The 23,466-nt window shown below is 41.8% G+C and overlaps 1 protein-coding gene across 1 annotated transcript; it reads left to right on the forward strand.

Moving 5' to 3' along the window:
* Positions 1-658: 658 nt before the first annotated feature.
* LOC139479254 (asparagine synthetase domain-containing protein 1-like) lies at positions 659-22,914 on the forward strand. Its single transcript, XM_071262116.1, has 13 exons — positions 659-740; positions 1,933-2,133; positions 7,078-7,200; positions 8,105-8,224; positions 11,411-12,042; positions 12,676-12,768; positions 13,114-13,225; positions 15,765-15,799; positions 16,157-16,301; positions 19,211-19,278; positions 19,735-19,818; positions 21,609-21,699; positions 22,547-22,914. The coding sequence occupies exons 1-13, from the start codon at positions 693-695 to the stop codon at positions 22,805-22,807; spliced, it is 2,013 nt and encodes a 670-aa protein (XP_071118217.1). The 5' UTR covers positions 659-692; the 3' UTR covers positions 22,808-22,914.
* Positions 22,915-23,466: the final 552 nt, after the last annotated feature.

Raw genomic sequence — 23,466 nt, forward strand, 5'->3', positions numbered from 1 at the left:
ATTGTCACACATACTAAATATAATTGTGTATAGATCAAGGTCTACGTCCTTTGAGGTAAAAATAGTGATGTACACAATTATAAAAATTGACTTTCACTTTGTGTGAGTTCATGAACCTTCATAGAGTCAGGGCCAAACGTTGCACGAACGTCGTCGCAAGCTCGACGTACATACAGTTTGGCCCTCACTCAATGAATTTAATTCTCCAATGAACTCACACAAAGTGAAAGTCAATTCTTAAATGAACGACAATTTCGCGGTCATGTGGCCGACCTGTCCTCCAATGGAAAAGCTGTATATCGTGTAAACTTCAAATTAAATATATATATATTTGTTTTAACACAAAAATTTGTAGATTTAACACCAGTCAAAACCATAGGATGCTGCTCAACATGCATTCAACATAGTCAGCATTCTCCGATTCTTCATGTTAATTTGTGAGTCTACTCATTATGATTGCAAGATTATACTTGATGTATTGTTTTCGCCGAATGTATATAAATAGATGACAAACTAATAGTAATGTACGAGCTGATGTAATTGGGCTTATACTCCAAATGCCATATACAGTTCATCCGTAATTCCTTTAGTTGTAAGGTGTTGTAAAACAACTAGTACAATACAACTGTACGGATTATCCCCCTTTAACACACTCCAAGGGAAAGAACTCTATTGTATTTGTGTCTTGCAACATGTGTGGAATATGTTGTGTATTCCAAAAGGGGAACGAAACCACTTTAGTAAGATTTGAAATTTTTGATAACATTATTGTCAGTATGGAAATTCTGATTTATGTTATTGACGCAAAGTTGTAAATTAATAAATAAACATCTTACCAGCTGCTTACGCAGCATCGATCACATGTCTCGTACAAAACTCGTAGAACTGCAGTTTCAAGGAGACTACGGTCTGACAGTGACCTAATGCCAAGTATGACCAGATCATTACGAAGAAACGCCTGATACCCAGGCAATAATAGTAATATCCCCTGCTGTTGAAAGCCTGTACCAGCTCAGTCAAAATAATTAATCCTTCAGTTTACAATTAAGCCTGAATAAGCAAGGGAGGATCCAGCATTTTTAAAAGGGAGGGTCCAAAATATCAAAATCCCGTCTCAGATATTTTTATTGCCAGCAACATACAACATTTTTATTCAAAAGTGGGGGGCGGTCTGGCATGTCTGGTAGCCTAGTGGTTAAAGCGTTCGCTCGTCACGCCGAAGACCCGGGTTCGATTCCCGACATGGGTACAATGTGTGAAGCCCATTTCTGGTGTCCCCCGCCGTGATATTGCAGGAATATTGCTAAAAGCGACGTTAAATCAAACTCATTCACTCACTCAAAAGTGGGTTGGGGGGTCCGGACCACACTGTGGATCCACCTTTGTTAAGCCTTAATAATTAATCATAGTCACAATGGAGAATAGGCTGAACCTGTGGAAAATCTAGACTTGCTTCATTCAGGGCTGAAGCATGACAACAACAACAATGATAAAGTGCAAACAACAACAACAACAATAATAATAAAGTGAATATTTACAATGCACCAAATCCATACGCTAATGCATACTCAGAGTGCTACATGTTTACCCCAGTACATGGATCAGTGTGCACTCCAATTCTCAATGTTCATTATCAGCTCCCTGGGAGTATACCAAGTTGCCTGGGAGGCCCCAGGTTAACATGCAGTCACATTACCCTCTCATCCTACCGGGTACCCTTGGTAAACAGAGGCATATTTCCAACAAAGTTGCTTGCCTGGGGAGTGAGTGAGTGAGTGAGTATGGTTTTACGCCGCTTTTAGCAATATTCCAGCAATATCACGGCGGGTTGCCTGGGCAGACACAACATGTATTACATGTAGTATTTCAAGGTATATGACCTCTGAAGAAAACTGCAATGTTTAATATTTATTCCTTATTTCTACCCAACAGAAATGCATCACAGAAAATTCCTGTATACAGAATCGTGGGCCTGACTACAGCGGTAGCCATGTTGTCAGCATTTCCAGTGAACAGTCTCTTCTATTTGGTGGATTCGTGCTTCACCTGCGAGGAAGTGCCACGCCCCAACCAGTCAAGGACGACAAGGGCAATACCCTGCTGTGGAATGGAGAGGTGTTTGGAGGAATGGAAGTCAGTAACCTTTGCTAATCAGGTTTAGTACATCATTTGTTTACCCTGCTAGTGGCTGCGATCACCATTTGAAACTTCAGAAAAGTCCTTATGTGTACGGGGGCATGGGTGGCCAAGTCGTCTAAGGTGCCGCGATTCACTGTGCAGAGTTGCGTCCCTTGGGCACGCCAGAAACCTATGATTGTGGGTTCGAATCCCGGTTCGCCCTGATTATGTTTCCAGGTTTGTCAGCACCATACCCATGCTTGTGGGTTTCACAGAAGTGGTAAACGTCTGAGACCTGCATCCTTTCGGGCTTTCCTCACACATTAAGAGGACATGCCGCGATATAACTGGAATACTGTTAAAAGCGGCGTTAAACCCAACTCACTCACTCACTCACTCACCTTATGTGTACATGTATATGGCCGAAGTGACCGACCACAGTTATGCCTTACTAATCTGGACCCTGTTAATCTGGAAACACCACCTTCCTCGGAATTAGTTATTAATAGTTTAAGGGACATTACTTGTATGTTTTCATGATTTCACTATGAATGGTTCCATCCAAATTAACCTGGTTTCATTATGTAACATTTAGAATCGTCATGAAAAACAGGTCTATGCTTCAACTAAAAGTGGGAGTAGTTCACTTTACCAGGTGCACTTTTACAGGGGGCCACAGGTGAATGACTGTGCTTTGCTGGCTTACCGGTTTTATGTAATTACTTAGTTAGCTACTGCTCTACCCCTGAACCACAAATTCCATCACATGTAATCAGTGCTTGTTTAACGAGTCCTCAGGACAACATTAACATGCATGAGCAATAAAGTGAAAAGGAACTGCGCATGTTTGTTAATAATGTGATAGTCTCCCCCATTATCTTTTCATGAAGCATTACCCGCCATTGTCAATCAACATGAGCAGCCAATCCAGTGACACCATGGTCTGTAATGACATATTTTGTATCACAATTGATGTCAAGACTCTTGTCGACTGGCTCACTACCCTCGGTGTGATAGGTGACTTCGCAGGGGCCTGTCAGTGTTGTGGTAGTGGCGAGTGGACTCGTAAGAAGAGTTTGAGCTTTGGAAGAGATTATCTACTTTCGCAATGTCAGACTGTGGCCAGAAAGTCAAGAGGGTAGCGGGTTTTCGGCCTCGGCTCTCACCCTGCTGCAGTTGTGGAAACATCTCTGCTGCTGGTCTACATGTCCCTGAGACATGGGATCTGGCGCGAATCCAGAGTTGGCTCCATTCACACCCTGGTCAACTGTTATGTGAATCGTCCCAAAGACATACCATCGCGTCCACATGGTGTGCTGTTGAGAACTGTGCCATTCCAAGCTCCGGAACACAGAAGGCTTTGTCCGACTCATACTTTATAGAGTACATCTTCACAATTTCATAAAAATCAGATCTGAGTTCTTGCTGCCGCTAAACAAAGATCTGAGGACATCCCATTTATGGGTCACATCAGAACGACCTTTCACTAACTTTGACCGACCTCTGAAATGACCAACAAGAAGTCGACATCAGCCAATTAGAAAGCAGTTTTCTTGAGCTTTATGGCACTTGTTTCAACCTGGTGACTTCCATTTCAGACTACGCTTGAAAAATATGTTGACACGGTTCTCGATTAAAATTTTGAAAACTGAACAAACGAACATTCCAGAATGACTAATATATGGTTGAGAGTGTATAGCAGTGCTTCCCACATAATGTTCAACGCCTCCTCCGTTCAAATGTTTATCCCACTGAAGTGAGATAGACGATAATTTTGACGGAACCAGTTGTACGGGTCATAAATGTCGTTCGGAATACCCCGTGTTGACGTTTTTGAGGTTGCATGATTAGAAAACACATTCCGACTGTCACTTTCATGATCTGGTAAGCAACGCTCTGATTGGTCGGATGAAAGGTCGTTCTGACATGACCCGCAATGGGATGTCCTCAGATCTTTGTTTAGCGAGAGTGAGAACTAGGATCTGATTTTAATGAGATTGACATCTTCAGGAAGCAGTATCTTTGTGGTGCACCCAATAGTTTCCTGACCTTCCTGGATGCACTGAAGAAAGTCTACATGCCTTAACTGGAAAAAGTAACAGCCTGGCTACGTAAGTGTCAAGCAACACCACTGATTAAGCAATTCCTTGACGTGATTCGGCCCAAAATGACACTCTACAGAGACAGATTACTGAAACATGTCTGCAGTTTCCCTCCTGGAATCCAAGCTGCACTGAAGAGTCCTGGTGGGACGAAACATGTTAAAACAGTAAATAAGGATTACTCCAATAGGTTTACCCTGATTGGATTATTGGAAACAATGTGAAAAGGTAAAATGTATGGCTACCCTAGCTGTACACTGGCTGCTTCTAAGGATTGAAAAGGTGTATTGGATTGGAAAGGCATGTCAGCTCTCTAAGACTGAAAAGGTATATTGGTTCAGAAAGGCATGTCTGCTCCTCGAGGTCGAAAAGGAGTGTTGGATTAGAAAGGGATTTCAGCTTTCTATAATGGAAAAGGGGTGTTGGATTGGAGAGGCATTTCAGCTGTCTGAGACCGAAAAGGGTGTTGGACCAAAAGGCGTGTCTGTCACTAAGACAGAAAAGGAGTGTTGGATTAGAAAGGTGTTTCAGCTTTCTAGGACCGAAAAGGGATATTGGATGAAAAGTTTTGTCTGCTCCCTAAGACAGAAAAGGAGTGTTTGATTAGAAAGGCGTTTCAGCTCTCTCAGACCGAAAAGGGGTGTTGGATGAAAAGGCTTTTCTGCTCCCTAAGACCGAAAAGGAGTGTTTGATTAGAAAAGTGTTACAGACCGAAAAGGGGTTTTGGATTGGAAAGGCGTTTCAGCTCTCTGAGACCAAAAAGGGGTGTTGGATGAAAAGGCGTTTCTGCTCCCTAAGACCGAAAAAGAGTGTTTGATTAGAAAAGTGTTACAGACCGAAAAGGGGTTTTGGATTGGAAAGGCGTTTCAGCTCTCTGAGACCAAAAAGGGGTGTTGGATGAAAAGGCGTTTCTGCCCCCTGAGACCGAAAAGGAGTGTTAGATTAGAAAAGTGTTACAGCTTTCTAAGACCGAAAAGGGGTGTTGGATGAAAGGGCGTTTCTGCTCCCTAAGACAGAAAAGGAGTGTTTGATTTGAAAGGTGTTACAGCTTTCTAAGACCAAATAGGGGTGCTGGATTGGAAAGGCGTTTCAGCTCCCTAAAATTGAAAAAAAAACGGTGTTGGATGGGACATGGGGGAGTGCATGTGAGTACTTTCAAACGTGCAACGCTATAGTACGACAGTACTTGGAATGCACCAGGTAGACTGCATTGTTGCCCTACTAACCCTTTTACCTACACACCTTACGCTGGGACTGAATTATGGGTAGCCTTCAATACCGCTCAAAATAGAATTGCTCTTAATCGGCCAATCAAAAGTTTTTTTCAACAAGCTTCGGAAGATATTGGGAAGGGATGTAACTCTGTACACTTATCAGCAGTTGTTTGACCGTCACCTTTAGAATAAGGATTCGAAGCATGTTGAGTGAAAGGTGTTATGCTGTGGCCTGTTGTTCGTCTTCCGTCTGGTTGTGAGTCCGACCTTAATTTTTGCATTTTTTACATTTCCTCTGAAATTACAAGGCCTACAGCTTAAACTTTTTATGAATGAACCCAGCTAAGATGTCTCTGAATCTTTCCAATCTGATCGAAAACATGGCAACATAGGCGGCCATTTTGAAAATGTTGTTTTTGTCTATAACTCAGTTATTTCTGCATGTATTATGAAATGCAGCAAGTATTGTGTTTTCATAATAACATAGTATGCTTTTAGGCATATTTTTTACGGTTATTGTCTTTGTCCTTCCCGACATTGAACTTTGCGCTTTAACCTTAATATCTTAAATATATTCTCCTCTGATGCTGCATGACTGATAAAGCTGAAATTTGGCATGCAGTTTCCATCTCACAACATGCACAAAGACATCTTTTTTAAATCAATGTGATTTTATTTAGTCCTCAAGATCTTGTTCTTAAGAACCATTGAGCACTAGGCTGAAAGGTTTTTAGAATGGAATGACCATGAGAACATCCAAGTTGATTCAAGGCATCACTATTTGTTGACTTTCACAATGTTGCATAAATATCTTTTTTGCTTTTTCCAGAATCTTTTGCACCAATTTTACTTGAACACACTATAGATATTTGTGCCAAAAAAAGGTTAAAAAGTAAAAAAATTGTAACTTCATCGGGTGAGCTACAGAGCCTTGTGGCTGAATTTTTGTTCAATCAAAATTGAAAGCGATCAGCCCAAGGCTTTTTAAGTTTCTAATTTGTGATTGTCTGCTTATAAGGGGCAGTCTGGTAACCTAGTGGTTAAAGCGTTCGCTAGTCCCGCCGAAGACCCGGGTTCGATTCCCTACATGGGTACAATGTGTGAAGCTCATTTCTGGTGTCCCCCACTGTCATATAGCTGGAATATTGCTAAAAGCGGCGTAAAACCATATTCACTCACTCACTAATTATGCTTATGAAAATAGCTGTAAGTTATAAGGGGAGAGTTCCAGTGCATGCGATTAGTTTTATTGTCAATAGGTTTGATAATCTGTGTAGCAATGAATTTGTGTTTATAGTAAAAAATATAGATATGCAAGAAGCATGACTTATCTACAATTGTGAACCCAAATCCGTTACACCTGAGACCGCCTCTGTGGCCTAGTGGTAGAGAGTCTGCCCGAAGAGCGGAAGGTCCAGGGTTTGATCCCTGGCTGCGCCATGCCAAAAGACGTTAAAATATGGTACTTGTTGTTACCCTGTCTGGTGCTTGGTATTTAGGGGCTAAAACAAGGACTGGACTTACTTGAAAACAAAATGAAGGGTACTGTCATGAAGGGTGAATGCAATGCAACACAAACCCTGTATTCTTGTTGCCCTGTATAGCGGAGATATGTTAACACATTCACTCACTCACTCACTCAGATGGGGAAGGAGGAGAATGACACCCAGGCTTTGTTTGATCACCTGACCCAGACTGCCGACACCCAGGACATCCTGACACTGATGGCTGGCCTCCAGGGACCCTGGTCCTTCATATTCTGGCAGGTAGGACTCACTGAGTTACAGTTTCAGGGTTAATCTAGACCTGCTCACTGAGTTACAGTGTCAGGGGTTAATCTAGACCTGCTCACTAAGTTACAGTGTCAGGGGTTAATCTAGACCTGCTCACTGAGTTACAGTGTCAGGGGTTAATCTAGACGTGCTCACTGAGTTACAATTTCAGGGGTTAATCTAGACCTGCTCACTGAGTTACAGTTTCAGGGGTTAATCTTGATATGCCGAGATGCTGATATTCGGCTCCAAGTCTGCAGCCAATGCCAGTGCAGATTCCTTAATTGGAAGTTTGTTTAAAATTCTGTACATTTTTGAGAATAGAAACGTAAATGTTTCTTAAAATCATAATGAGTCTTAAGGAAAGTCTTTAAACTCGTCTTGTGAATAACCTCAGTGACATGTCAGCGGTCATCTTGGACTGTATTGTGTTGTGTGTGAAGGATCTATATTGCCTCAATCTTATTGTGTGTGCAGGATCTATATTGCCTCAATCTTGTTGTATATGAATGATCTTTATTGCCTCAATCTAGTGTGAAAGTTCTATTTTGCCTCAATCTTGTTGTGTGTGAAAGATCTTTATTCCCTCAATCTTGTTGTGTGTGAAAGATCTTTTTTGCCTCAATCTTGTTGTGTATGAAAGATCTTTATTCCCTCAATCTTGTTGTGTGTGAAAGATCTTTTTTGCCTCAATCTTGTTGTGTGTGAAAGATCTTTATTGCCTCAGCTTTGGTTTTGAGAGATCTTTGTTGCCTCAATCTTGTTGTGTGTGAAAGATCTTTATTGCCTCAGCTTTGGTTTTGAAAGATCATTTTTGCCTCAATCTTGTTTTGTGTGAAAGATCTTTATTGCCTCAATCTTGTTGTGAGTAAAAGATCTATGTCTATATTATATCAAGGCCTCTGAGAGCAAGCTGTGGTTTGGCCGTGATGTGTTTGGGCGTCGGAGTCTGTTGTGGCATCTCCCTGACAGTGACACTGACGTGTTTGTTCTGTCGTCTGTGCAAATTCAGCCTCATGTAAGTGATAATTCCACATCGAACATGATACCAAGCACTCTCTTGTCATGCTTGCCAATAGATATGCTCGTATTGATTATCTTGTTTATGTTCTCAAGTATAAATGAAATATGGAATAGGTATGTTTCATATGATTTGTTTTATTATAGTTTTTAGGTCGTTGTAAGAATTAAAAGAAACTACATGCACTTTTTTGAAATTCTGCAAATAATAAGGAAATCTTAGTATGATCTGTTTCACTTTTATGTGTTACCATGGTTACCGGTAATAATAGTCCCATGGGGTCTCTGGTGTAGAATTGTGCCCGGTAACCTAGACTTGTCATGGAGGCAACCATAACAAATCAGGTGGTCATGTGATCAGGGGGTCTAGGGGGCCCCCAATGATGAATGTTAAGGGTCCGTGCAGGCAATTTGAGGGTCCTGTGAAGTACCGTATTTGACGTAATAAGCGCCCAGGGCGCTCTCAAAATTAGAAATAGGGGGCTCTTATTAGAATTGTATTTTGGTGAAAAAAAAGAAAACAGAGTTGAAAGATAAATTTCGTGGTTTATGCTTACAGCCTGAAAATGTTTGTATACGACAGATATATTTTTTTCAGAATTTAATTGCCCATAATTAAGGGTGCATATAACACACGAGTGCGTATTATACACGAATAAATAAGTTTTGTGTACACTGATCAATCAGAAGGGGTGCTAATTGGGATTGTTCATGAGCCAATATATTAACAAATATCGCCGTGGGCGCTTATTAGAGCGGGGCACTTATTATGTCGATACGGTAATAAAATGGTGAAGTGTTCTGTACATTTTGATAATTACTTTACTGCATGGAATGAATCAATGATCAAATGGACGGTGGTCATGATGGATGCGTGAAATAACAGACACCATAACTGCTCTTGATGCGCTGTCGGTACAGTGGTTATTATTGTGCATCCTTTGGGATGCAGTATGTTCTTTTTCTGCATCCATTCTCAACATTGGTGCATACTGGATGCACATTGGTGCATCACATAAAACCCTCAGTGTTGGTCATGCTTCCAGTCACTTGTTTGTCTGAACCAGACCTGATTATTGACAGGCTGTCGTTCTATAGCTGTAATATTGCTGACTACAGCGTTATATGTCATTTACTTGCTCACATCACTGATTTTTATTATACATTATCGTTTATGATTGTTGGTGCAGTGGTGCAGTTGTACGATGTGCACTACATACATGTGCAAATGTCAGTTATGATTATGTTAATATTTTGGGCACTGGTGCCCAGTCTTATAAGGTGCCACAGTGCGCACACTGTGCAGAGGTGCATGCCCGAAACCAATGACTATGCCATAATAATGTTCCTAGTAGGGCTGGGATGGGCAACTCGGATACCCGAGTCGGGTGGGTACTGAGTAGGACCCCAGTACCAACAGGACTACCTGGACCCGTGGTTAGTCATGCGATATATTGTTTAATGACAAAAATTATGCGCCCATTCCTTCAGACTTTCCTCATGGATGAATAAAGATATAACTTAAGTCAACTTAATACATGTGTCGAAATACATTTTGCCAGGGCTATGGTAAAAGAATTCCCAATCGGAAATTTTGTACCTATCTCTTGAGGCCTACAGTGGGTACCCGGGTAGTAAATTTGGACTCCTCCCAGCCCTAGTTCCTGGGTTTGTCAGCTCCATACCTGTGTGTGTGTGTTTCACCAAATAGGGTGAATGTGGCCGATATCCAATGTATATCAACTCACTTGTTCGTAGTGTGGGATACTGGTGTAAAATATTATCAATGCATGAAGACCACCTCTCCCCAAAAGCGTACATTACGTTACTTTAGTTGGATAATATAGGGTCTAAAAATTGGGCTTCAAATATTAGATATCTTCTATTTTCTCATGGTTTTGGTTTTGTTTGGCTGTCACAATTTTTAATAAATATGTTGAAGGATTGTGCTGTAAATGTTTCATCAAAATTGGATATCTACTATTATAAAAGTATATAACCTTTATAGAGAATATAAAAGTTTGTTAGAACCTGAAAAGTATTTTTATGCAATTAGCGAATTAAAGCTTCGAAATATTTTAGTGAAGTTTAGAGGGGGACTATTACGGTTGAGAAATTCTGAAGGTAGGTGTCAAAAAATTGATATGTGCTTGAGAAACTGTCCTTTTTGTGTGATCGAGGAATAGAGGACGAATTTCACTTTCTACTTGTATGTGCTACTTTTGATGCTATTAGAAGTAAATATCTACCAAACATGTATAACTAATGTAAATATGCATACATTTATAAAGGTAATTGCCACAAATGATACAGACCAACTATGCCTGTTTATTTGTCTTGCGTATCAAAGAAGAAAGTATTTGTTAAACAATGTTTAAATGTATATTGCCTCTATCATACTTGTCCACTGTTATTTGTATATGGGCCTATGGCCTTTTGATTGATTGATTGATTGACTGACTGACTGACTGACTGACTGACTGACTGTCAGCTTGCCAAATGTGTAGGACTTGCATCATTTTGAAGGCCTCAAAGTTGTGACTAAAACGGTCGTCAGTGCCACCTAAATTTCAATTTGTCTGCAGTCTAAACCACAGAGGTAGCCGAATGACTACCTTGAAAAATATCTTGTAGCGACTAAATTTTATTGCTACACATATGTAGACACAAAAATAAATATGTCTGCTGCTAATTATACTCGCAAATAAGTCCTCCTATAGTCAACAGTAAACTGAAATACATAAATATTAATGTAATTAGTATTTTATTTCAGTTGCTCATTGTATAAGCAAGGATATACCTATTTAATCTAGTAACATAAATTGCATTATTGTTTGAGTCACAAGTAACAAAACTCAAGTACAGTTCCACTAATATACAATTCGAAAGACTAGTGCTATGACTTGTACATGTAATAGTTATTTGATAAAAGATCATTTCAAATGCTTTTGGCTACCTACACTATTGGCTTCGCTTCTTGATTTTACCACTGGCTACCTGGAAAAAAATACTTGTAGGTAAAAATTTAAACTTTGAGGCCTGCTTGAGTTTTCCTCCAACCTCAAGCTGACATGCCTTTATATAAGTGAAATAACTGTTCTAGGCAGCATAAATCTAAACTCCCTAACTCCCTCATGTTTGTATTTGTAAGTGTCTGCTTTAACAAGACTTTATATCTATACAGCATTACCAGGAACTGCCATCATTAGGTGTGTACTGTCTAGACCTGGGTGTATCACAGACTGGTTCAGATGGAGCCAATGCAAGTTACGTCCCTGTGTTGACTGTGTTTCCATGGAAACAAGGGACATGGCCTGGAACTATGGAGCCAGTTTTGGCTGATAATTTTACCCAAAAACTGTACCCCACTTCTACATATTTTGATATAAAATTGGATTCTGAATTCCATCTTCATTCATGGATGCCAGCAATTAATAAGGAGTTACCTCCCCCTGGGCATGAGTTAACTCCCCTTGAGAATGGTGAACAGTGTTACCAGGACTACATTGGGCATATCCTTGACAACAGTGAGATCATGAAAAGAGCTGTTGAACAGTTAATGGAAGTGTTACTCAAATCTGTTCAAAAGCGAGTGTATAATCTACCCAGATCAAGATGTGTCACAGATATATTAGATGGAAGTAGCTCCGCCATTGCGGAGGGCGTCGAGAGGATGAAACTGAGTGAGATGCGAGAAGGAAAGGGTGATGGACAGGGTCTGGATGAAGAGGCAAACACTTCTAGTGGAAAAGCCAAAGTGGCCATTTTGTTTTCGGGTGGAGTTGATTCCACCGTGCTAGCCGCTCTGGCAGACAGGTGAGATATACAAATCTGTGTCCAGGTCCTCCACTGCTCTGAAACTCTGTGATCCTGAATAAATACGAATGATATTACTCAAATAATTCTCATCTCATCCTATTGATATTGTTCATGTCTATGCTATGTCTGTTTGAACTTCATTTAAACCACACCATACACATTCTAGACTTAATGTGGACTGCCTCCATGGTCTAGTGGTAGAGCATCCTCCCGGAAAGCGGAAGGTCTGAGGTTCGATCCCTGGCCGCGTCATACCAAGACGTTAAAAGATGGGATTTGTTGTTACCCTTTCTGGCGCTCGGTATTAAGGGGCTAAAACAAGGACTGGTTGGCTCGGAGTCAGGGTGCTGTGTCTGAATGGGGTATTCATGTTAAACTGCGGCATGGTATCTCATTGTGCTAGCTCTATAAATTGGCATCAGTCCAGACTAGTACAAGCAGCCCCATGCCCACGCACACGCACACGCACACACATGCACACACACGCATGTCGCAAAATAAGTGCCTTTATCTTGGACACAACGTTAAACCCTATTTCACCTCACCGCCTCACCACTTAATGTGATTGAGATCCTGTTAATTTTCCAAACATTTGAATCTGTAATTTTCTTGATTTTTGTCTGGTTTCAGATGTCTGCCTCCAGATGAATGTATTGACCTCATAAATGTAGCATTTGAGCAGCTCCCGAAGCAGCCACCGGCCGGCAAGAAGGGTAAACAGAAGTGAGTTTGTCTTGTGTGTGATACCCCCGACACAAGGAATTGTTATACTGCTATTTAAAATCTGTGAATTTCATTTGTTAATACCTACCATGTGACAGAACAATGAATTTCAATGTTTTGACCCTTGAAGATCTGGGGTAGAAGAGGTCTTCAGCAACCCATGCTTGCTGTAATATAACAGGATCCGGTGGTCAGGCTTGCTGACTTGGTTGATGCATGTCATCGTATCCCAAATGCGTGGGTTGATGCTCATGATGTCAGTCACTGGATTGTCTGGTCCAGACTCGATTATTTACAGACCAGGTAAAGGTAGACAGGTGTCTTCAGTGTATCTGTATGTTTCAGGTGTGGAGCGGTGCCTGATGTTCCTCCAGATAAGTTCAATGTCCCAGATCGACTCACAGGATATGTTGCTCTCTCAGAACTCAACCCAAACAGGAAGTGGAACTTTGTAGAGGTCAGAGGACTTTATGTTTGTAGATACTGCTTTATATTGTCAAACATGATTGTTGGGTTGAAGTATAACTGACCATGTGAATTATTATTATGATGCCAGATGTTCACAAAAAGGTGTGCATATCCTGCCCCATCAGTGGCACCCATCACAAACACATGCAAAGGCAAGTCAATTGTCCATTTGAACAAACAAGGGAACATATGGTACAAGTCAAAATAGGGAATTGCATCTGACATCTTTTTTTTGTCACTGATGCATCAAATTTGCGTATGCCCCCTCCCGACTTGATAATCTGTCATGTCATGGATAATCTGTCATGGGATTGTTAATCGGTCATGTCATGGATAATCTGTCATGTCATGGATAATCGGTCATGGGATTTTTAATCTGTCATGTCATGGACTATCGGTCATGTCATGGTTAATCTGTCATGTCATGGATAATCTGTCATTGGATTGTTAATCTGTTATGTCATTGATTATCGGTCATGTCATAGTTTATCTGTCATGTCATGGATAATCTGTCATGGGATTTTTAATCTGTCATGTCATGGACTATCGGTCATGTCATGGTTAATCTGTCATGTCATGGATAATCTGTCATGGGATTGTTAATGTGTCATGTCTTGGACTATCGGTCATGTCATGGTTAATCCATCAGATCATGGTTAATCTGTCATGACAGATTAACTATAGTAATGTGAAAGAACTGGCTTGTCCATACCCTTTGTGAGTGGTATATAAATGACCAACATCAACACAAATGCAGCCCAAAGCTTGAGACAGTATTCTCCTGGCCAACAGGTCTGTTAGAATTCTCACCTGGGTTAGAAAATGTCCCTAGCACCTAATGAAGGTTGTGAGAGTCGACTTAATAGACCAGGTGGTCAGGCTCTGTGACTTGGTTGATTGCGTGTCATTGTATACCAACAGTGTGGATCGTTGCTCATACCATCAATCACTGGTTTGTCTGGTCCAGATTGAATTATCTACAGGCCACCATCATACAGCTGGAATATTGCTGAATGTGGTGGTAAATCACAAACAAAATCTTACTGACCTAGAAGGGAAAGTATTTAAGATTAACATAATTAAGCTCTGAGATTCATGAACATATTTACTATCAAATTATCATCTGATGGCAAATCAAGATATGTCTCAGGTTGCGCAATCTGTACATATGTTGCATGTATTCTTTAACAGACGACTGTCTCCGTGGTCTGGTGGTAGAGCGTCTGAGTTGGAGATTCATGTTAAACTGTGGCATGGTATCTCAGTGAGCTAGCACTATAACTCGGCATCAGTCCAGACTAGACAAGCTGCCACACACACACAGACGCATGTGCATGCACATTGCAATAGAAGTGCAATAATCTTGTACGTGACGTTAAACCCCATTTCACCTCACCTCACCTTTAACAGACAAGATGTATGTCCAACAAGGGACCCTCTGTTGTTGGCTCATCTAGTAAATGTCACTATTTAAACCATGAATAAAAGCCATTTAATTGATGTGAACCTGAGAGTGTTTAAAACATAATTATCACTACTCAGATGTAGTTCACACAGATTAATGATTGAATGAAGGAGGCACAGTAATACACCAAGAAATAGGAGATTGTGTACTCAATGTAATTTGAGTTCAGTATAGGATGAATATTAAATTTTATTAGAATGTACTAAATATAATAACTTGAGAAAAACAAACCCAAAATGTACTGCTTTGTAAATTGTAAAAATTTTTCTTTGATACAATACAGATGCTGTTTGCAACTTATCAGTGTACAGTAAACTACAGTTAAAATGACGTCAAAGGGACCACTAATTTTAATTCATAATAACTGAAGTTTGTTATGAGCAGATATACAGCATGTATACAGCAAATGGCCGGGATTAAAAAAAGAAAGTTTGGTATATCAGTCAGTTTGTTTTAAGCCTGTTCAGTATAAACATAGTTTACTGTATATGTGTCTTACCATGTACATTAGGAAGTAATGCTGTGTACAGCCTGTCTGCATATCCATTGTAATACATGTACTATGGGTCAGTAGCCTTTCAGTATTTGGGGGTTCGCTGTGCAGAGTTGCGTCCCTTGGGCATGCCAGAAACCTATGATTGTGGGTTCGAATCCCGGTTCGCCCCGATTATGTTTCCAGGTTTGTCAGCACCATACCCGTGCTCGTGGGTTTCACATATTTGGTAAACATCTGAGACCTGCATCTCTTCGGGCTTTCCTCCCACATTAAGCTGACACGTCGTGATATGACTGGAATACTGTTAAAAGCGGCGTAAACCCAACTCACGGGCTCATGAACCAACGAGTTCATGAATCAACAAGCTCACAAGCTCATGAACGAGCTCACGAACGAGCTCATGAATGAGACCCGTGAAGATCCGCGGCAGAATTGGTCTTCAGCAACCATGCTTGCCGTAAAAGGAGAAGACAGCGTATCCCAATTGCGTCTCACTCACTTTCAGTATTGAGAATAAAATGACTTTAAGGAATAGACCGTACTTCACATTGTTGATTATTTCTACAGGTGAATGTGACCCAAACAGAGTTACAGAAATTCAGGTAATCAAATTGTTCTTGTCAGTTGCCTGTTTGAATTAATAAGTACAGATGCTGAGAACAAAACGGATGCAGTGTCATGTCTCCTGGCTGTCAATGGAAATAACAAGCAGACGGCTTACACTATCATTTCCATCCTAAATCTGATCTTGTAAATATAAAGGACCAAAGAGGTACTGAGATAGGCTTAACGCCAGTTCAAACAGTAATTAAGTATGTTGTGATGTGTCAGTTTAATGTTGGAAGAACGCCCAAGGTGATGCAGGTCCTAGACATTTACGATGAAAATGGGCATGTTGTTGAGACTGTTGACAAACTGTGGTTTAATAAAGCCATATATATTATTGGTTGACATTCTAGAAGTCAACATGTCCGCCACCTTCTGTACCCGTTGACCTCAGTGCTGGATGACAGCATCGGCTGTGCTGTGTGGTTTGCTGCTCGAGGACAGGGCATTCTGGGTAATGGAGCAGGACAAGGCCAAGGGTACAGATCCGATGCCAAGGTAAAAATCGTAATAATGCATTCTTGACAGTCGATAGATAGTTTTCGGATAAAATGTAGTTAACTGTCACATTAAGTGTCTAGCCTGAAATACAATGTGGTCTGTATGGATATGGCTCATGGTATCTATGTCATTTAAATTGTGGCGGTGGGGTAGCCTAGTGGCTGAAGCGTTGGCTTGTCTTGCCGAAGGCTCGGGTTCGATTCCCAACATGGGTGCAATTTGTGAAGCCCATTTCTGGTGTCCCCTGCTGTAATATTGCTAAAAGTGGCGTATAACCAGAGTCACTCATTCATTCAAATTGCCCACTTGAGTTCAGTTGACAAAACCCTGTGTAGATGTCCTTTATCTTGAACTGTGTCTTGCAGGTTGTCTTCTGTTAAACATTGTGTCACGTGTGTTGCAGGTTGTCCTGTGTTAAATATTGTGTCACGTATGTTGCAGGTTGTCCTGTGTTAAATATTGTGTCACGTGTGTTGCAGGTTGTCCCGTGTTAAACATTGTGTCACACTTGTTAAATGCAGGTTGTACTTTGTTAACATTGTGCCATGTGTGTTGCAGGTCGTACTTTGTGAAACATTGTGCCATGTGTGTTGCAGGTCGTACTTTGTGAAACATTGTGCCATGTGTGTTGCAGGTCGTACTTTGTTAACATTGTGCCATGTGTGTTGCAGGTCGTACTTTGTTAACATTGTGCCATGTGTGTTGCAGGTCGTACTTTGTTAACATTGTGCCATGTGTGTTGCAGGTCGTACTTTGTGAAACATTGTGCCATGTGTGTTGCAGGTCGTACTTTGTGAAACATTGTGCCATGTGTGTTGCAGGTCGTACTTTGTTAACATTGTGCCATGTGTGTTGCAGGTCGTACTTTGTTAACATTGTGCCATGTGTGTTGCAGGTCGTACTTTGTTAACATTGTGCCATGTGTGTTGCAGGTCGTACTTTGTGAAACATTGTGCCATGTGTGTTGCAGGTCGTACTTTGTGAAACATTGTGCCATGTGTGTTGCAGGTCGTACTTTGTGAAACATTGTGCCATGTGTGTTGCAGGTCGTACTTTGTGAAACATTGTGCCATGTGTGTTGCAGGTTGTCCTGTGTTAAACATTGTGCCATGTGTGTTGCAGGTTGTCCTGTGTTAAACATTGTGCCATGTGTGTTGCAGGTCGTACTTTGTTAAACATTGTGCCATGTGTGTTGCAGGTCGTACTTTGTGAAACATTGTGCCATGTGTGTTGCAGGTTGTCCTGTGTTAAACATTGTGCCATGTGTGTTGCAGGTTGTCCTGTGTTAAACATTGTGTCACACTTGTTAAATGCAGGTTGTACTTTGTTAACATTGTGCCATGTGTGTTGCAGGTCGTACTTTGTGAAACATTGTGCCATGTGTGTTGCAGGTCGTACTTTGTGAAACATTGTGCCATGTGTGTTGCAGGTCGTACTTTGTGAAACATTGTGCCATGTGTGTTGCAGGTCGTACTTTGTTAACATTGTGCCATGTGTGTTGCAGGTCGTACTTTGTGAAACATTGTGCCATGTGTGTTGCAGGTCGTACTTTGTGAAACATTGTGCCATGTGTGTTGCAGGTCGTACTTTGTGAAACATTGTGCCATGTGTGTTGCAGGTCGTACTTTGTGAAACATTGTGCCATGTGTGTTGCAGGTCGTACTTTCTGAAACATTGTGCCATGTGTGTTGCAGGTCGTACTTTGTGAAACATTGTGCCATGTGTGTTGCAGGTCGTACTTTGTGAAACATTGTGCCATGTGTGTTGCAGGTCGTACTTTGTGAAACATTGTGCCATGTGTGTTGCAGGTCGTACTTTGTTAACATTGTGCCATGTGTGTTGCAGGTCGTACTTTGTTAACATTGTGCCATGTGTGTTGCAGGTCGTACTTTGTGAAACATTGTGCCATGTGTGTTGCAGGTCGTACTTTGTTAACATTGTGCCATGTGTGTTGCAGGTCGTACTTTGTTAACATTGTGCCATGTGTGTTGCAGGTCGTACTTTGTGAAACATTGTGCCATGTGTGTTGCAGGTCGTACTTTGTGAAACATTGTGCCATGTGTGTTGCAGGTCGTACTTTGTGAAACATTGTGCCATGTGTGTTGCAGGTCGTACTTTGTGAAACATTGTGCCATGTGTGTTGCAGGTCGTCCTGTGTTAAACATTGTGCCATGTGTGTTGCAGGTCGTCCTGTGTTAAACATTGTGCCATGTGTGTTGCAGGTCGTCCTGTGTTAGACATTGTGTCATGTGTGTTGCAGGTCGTCCTGTGTTAGACATTGTGTCATGTGTGTTGCAGGTCGTCCTGTATTAGACATTGTGTCATATGTGTTACAGGTCGTCCTGTGTTAAACATTGTGCCATGTGTGTTGCAGGTTGTACTGTGTTAAATATTGTGCCATGTGTGTTGCAGGTTGTCCTGTGTTAAATATTGTGCCATGTGTGTTGCAGGTTGTCCTGTGTTAAATATTGTGCCATGTGTGTTGCAGGTTGTCCTGTGTTAAACATTGTGCCATGTGTGTTGCAGGTTGTCCTGTGTTAAACATTGTGTCATGTGTGTTGCAGGTCGTCCTGCGGTAAACATTGTGTCATGTGTGTTGCAGGTCGTCCTGCGGTAAACTTTGTGTCATGTTTGTTGCAGGTCGTCCTGCGGTAAACTTTGTGTCATGTGTGTTGCAGGTCGTCCTGCGGTAAACTTTGTGTCATGTTTGTTGCAGGTCGTCCTGTGTTAGACATTGTGTCATGTGTGTTGCAGGTCGTCCTGTGTTAGACATTGTGTCATGTGTGTTGCAGGTCGTCCTGTGTTAGACATTGTGTCATGTGTGTTGCAGGTCGTCCTGTGTTAGACATTGTGCCATGTGTGTTGCAGGTTGTCCTGTGTTAGACATTGTGTCATGTGTGTTGCAGGTCGTCCTGTGTGGTATGGGAGCTGATGAACAGCTGGCGGGATACTCCAGGCACAGAGTCCGCTTCAGGTACGTTCCACAGTGCCTCACTCACTTGCTGACTGACTGACTGACTGACTGACTTACTGACTGACTGACTCACCTGCCCACTCATACTCGCTCTCTCAACTCACTCACTCACTCACTCACCTGCCCAGTAATACTCGCTCTCCCAACTCACACACTCACCTGCCCACTCAATCACTGACTCACTCACCTGCCCAAGCATACTCGCTCTCCCAACTCACTCACTCACTCACCTGCCCACTCACTCACTCACTCACTCACTCACTCACTCACTCACTCATGGTGCAGCATGGGTAAACACTCTTATGAAACACTCACTCACCTGCCCACTCATACTCGCTCTCTCAACTCACTCACTCACTCACCTGCCCACTCACTCACTCACTCATGGTGTAGCATGGGTCAACGCTCTTATGAAACACTGGTGTTCCTTCTCAAAACATGCATTCACTGTTTCAGGGATCACGGCTGGCAAGGCATCATCAATGAGGTGGACATGGAAATGAAGAGAATCTCCGCTCGCAACCTGGGCAGGGATGACAGGTGAGCTGGCAGTGACTTGTGCTGCTCCAGTGTGGGATCAGCATCAAGCCCCAGAAAACTGTGAAACATTTGACTGTCCCCGTGGCTGCAACCAGACAAACTGTTGCTCACACCCTCGACCACTGGTTTGTCTGGTCCACGCGTGACCTACTGTCATCTGTAATACAGCTCTTATGTTGGTATCTAGGGTATGACATTCTCTCAGGTTTGTGGTTTGTTTGTTTGTTGTTTAACGCCGCACTCAGCATTATTCCAGCTATATGACGGCGGTCTGTAAATATTCGAGTCTGGGCAGACAATCAAGTGATTGACATCATGAGCATTGATCCCCATCAACCAAGTCAGCGAGCTTCACAACCCGATCCCGTTAGTCGCCTTTTACGGCAAGCATGGGTTGCTGAAGTCCTACTCTACCCTGGATCTTCACGGGTCTCTCAGGTTTGTGAACGTACTGAGCAGTATATGAAGTGTGCAACAGACGATTGCACCAACAGCTCTCCATTATTACTATGCTGTAACTGAAGCCCATTTGTGAGGGTCCTGATGGGTGGGTCCCATAAGCAGTAAGCAGTAAATTTAGGGTACTTTTTCATTGAGCAGTAATATTTCTTCTTTTTCAATTAAATTGTCACGAAAAATTCCTAAATCAGCCATGGCAGGACATGGGACTTTTAATTCTGCTTTCGTTTCATCCTGACAGTTCATATTTTTAATACCGGTTAAAATCTCATATTGCTAAACATTCTAGACTGGTCCCCTGCGTCAGTTGCGCAGCGTGCTTTCTGTGGCGAAGCATTTGGTTCTTAAAGACCATTTTAATCATTTTACGATAAGCAGAAATTGATTTAATTACGTTAAGCAGTTATTTTTTGGTATTTTACGATAACCATTTACGATAAAAAAAAAGATGAATTTTACGTTTACGATAGTGTTTGAAGTGTTTTTTACGTTAAGCATTTAAACACATCAGGACCCTCATTTGTGATGTCCCCCGCTGTGATATTACCTTAATATTGCTAAAAGTGGCATAAAACCATACTCACTCACTTACTGAGCTGTAACAGGGCCAAAGAGGAGTAAGATGCCCAAGGGCGGATACGGCGGATGAAAATCCGCGCTCATATAATTTTGCTGCCTACAACATACTACATTTGGTTTCAAAAGGAGGGGGGGGGGGGATCCGCCTGCGATGCCTTATGTCTTTTGTCTGCTGTAGTGATGATATACCACAATAACCTTACTCAGTTGGATGTTAATACCAGTTACCAAAATCACAAACCTATAGGTAGAAATATCACTGTCCACAAGTTGCAGACAACTGTTTCAATTATTTGCTTCATGACAGAAGTTTATGTTTGTTTATTGTTTTACGTCGCACTCAGCAAACTGGGTGAACTCAAGTTGGACTGGGTGGCAGTTGTATCCCTGACTGTTGTTATTTCTCTATACATTCCTGTACAGTACTTAGTTTGATATGAGCTCTGGGCCCTCTTGCACAAGGCGATCTGAGCGCTAAGACTATCGTAAGCCTATGTTAAAGTATGGGAGTTACAAACATCTTAGTGCTAACATCGCTTTGTGCAAGTGGGCCCAGAATTAACTTAAAGTTGGACTGGGTGGCAATTGTCTTCCTGACTGTTGTTATTTCTCTATACATTCCTGTACAGTACTTAGTTTGATATGAGCCCGGGAATTAACTTTTATAATAAGGTTTTCACTGTGGTGTTTGTACTTTGATGTGCAGTTGTGTCGTTGTGTCCTGTTTTCTCTATAATCTTTGACTGATCCAGAATCATTGGCGATCATGGGAGAGAATCTCGCTTTCCTTTTCTTGATGAAGATGTGGTGGCCTACCTCGCTGGACTTCCGATGTATTTGAAGGTAAGCACATTAAATGACAGGTGCTTGTGATCATAAATGTATTTGAAGGTAAGCACATTAAATAACAAATGCTTGTGAACCCAAATGTATTTGAAGGTAAGCACATTAAATGACAGGTGCTTGTGACTTTCAATGTATTAAATGACAGGTGCTTGTGACTTCCAATGTATTAAATAACCGGTGCTTGGGAACCCAAATGTATTTGAAGGTAAGCACATTAAAATAAGGTCTACTAGTCCAGCAGCTGTCCAAGGGATGATCCCCATCATGTTTGTTTAAGCAATATACATCCCCACATGCAGAATTTGTTTACTTTAAAAGATAAAATACATAATTGACAAAAAGAAAGGGCCCTGTATAAGATTTATATTGTCTTTTTTGTCCAATTTCACATTTAGCAATTTGTTTAGCAAGTTGCTATTTTGACTTTACTTGCCCTTTTAACCCACACACTCACACACTCACTGACCCCCAGGCTGACCTGTCCCTGGACCACAGTGTTACCCCACCCACCCACTCACCGTCATGTTCTGCACCCCCAGGCTGACCTGTCCCTGTCCCGCAGTGTGACCCCATCAACCCACTTACCGTCAAGTTCTGCACCCCCAGGCTGACCTGTCACTGCTCCACACTGTTACCCCACCCACCCAATCACAATCAGTGATTACCCCAAAACTCACTCATCCACTCACCGTCATGATCTGCACCCCCAGGCTGACCTGTCCCTGCCCCACAGTGTGACCCCATCAACCCACTTACCGTCAAGTTCTGCACCCCCAGGCTGACCTGTCCCTGTCCCGCAGTGCTCCCCTACCCCTCCACTCACCATCATGTTCTGCATCCACAGGCTGAACTGTCCCTGCCCCGTGGTGTGGGAGAGAAGCTACTTCTCCGACAACTAGCTCTCCAGCTTGGACTGCGTTCCACCGCTGTACTACCAAAACGAGCCATCCAGTTCGGATCTAGGATTGCTAAACTTGAGAACAGCAAAGAGAAGGCCTCTGACATTTGTGATAGACTGAAGGATGCACACAAGGCTGATTGTGCAACAGTTTCAGGATGTGCTGGGGACATGGCTAAATCCCAGATGTTGACTAACAAACATTGATAACAATTTTACTTATGAAATGACAAATGAAATCACCTGATGAAGGAGCAAGAAGTAGCTCTGATATGTTGTACGAAGAATAAAAGAAGTTGCTATCCATAAAAAAGTGTCATGTATTCATGTTCTCCCAACTTCTAAATACCTATCAAAGACTTTACATATTAATTATTGTTTTGTTATCAGTGAGATAAATTTTGAAGATAAATCATCCATAATATACTGAACCATAAAAGAAACATCACCCCATGTAACATTGCAATAAAAGTTGTTATTTAAATATTTGGGTAATTTTTGTCAATGTTTCTAAAATTTCACATTACCTTGTCCGGAAAAATGAAATTTGATGGAAAAAAAGCGCAGATGACAATAAAACCGATCGCCCAAACGCATCATGACAACGGCCATGGTAACCCGATGCACGTGAGTTACGTGCAAATTGAAATGCACATGCGTTCCCCCATTTCTTGCCCTATAAAAATCCACCCAGATCGGATAACATACATTCGTTATTGAATTGCTACCACATGCCAAGATTGACAAGAAATCAGCGACACCAAGCCCTTGGACGATTGCAAGCTGGACAAACCGCCCGGCAAGTAGACAATGCATTTCAAGTCCACATAAGGACTATATGCAGGCTCCAGTAACGGTACCAGACC

This window comes from Haliotis cracherodii, unplaced genomic scaffold, assembly GCF_022045235.1.
Source record: "Haliotis cracherodii isolate W230 unplaced genomic scaffold, xgHalCrac1.p SCAF_4, whole genome shotgun sequence".
Classification (NCBI taxonomy): domain Eukaryota; kingdom Metazoa; phylum Mollusca; class Gastropoda; order Lepetellida; family Haliotidae; genus Haliotis; species Haliotis cracherodii.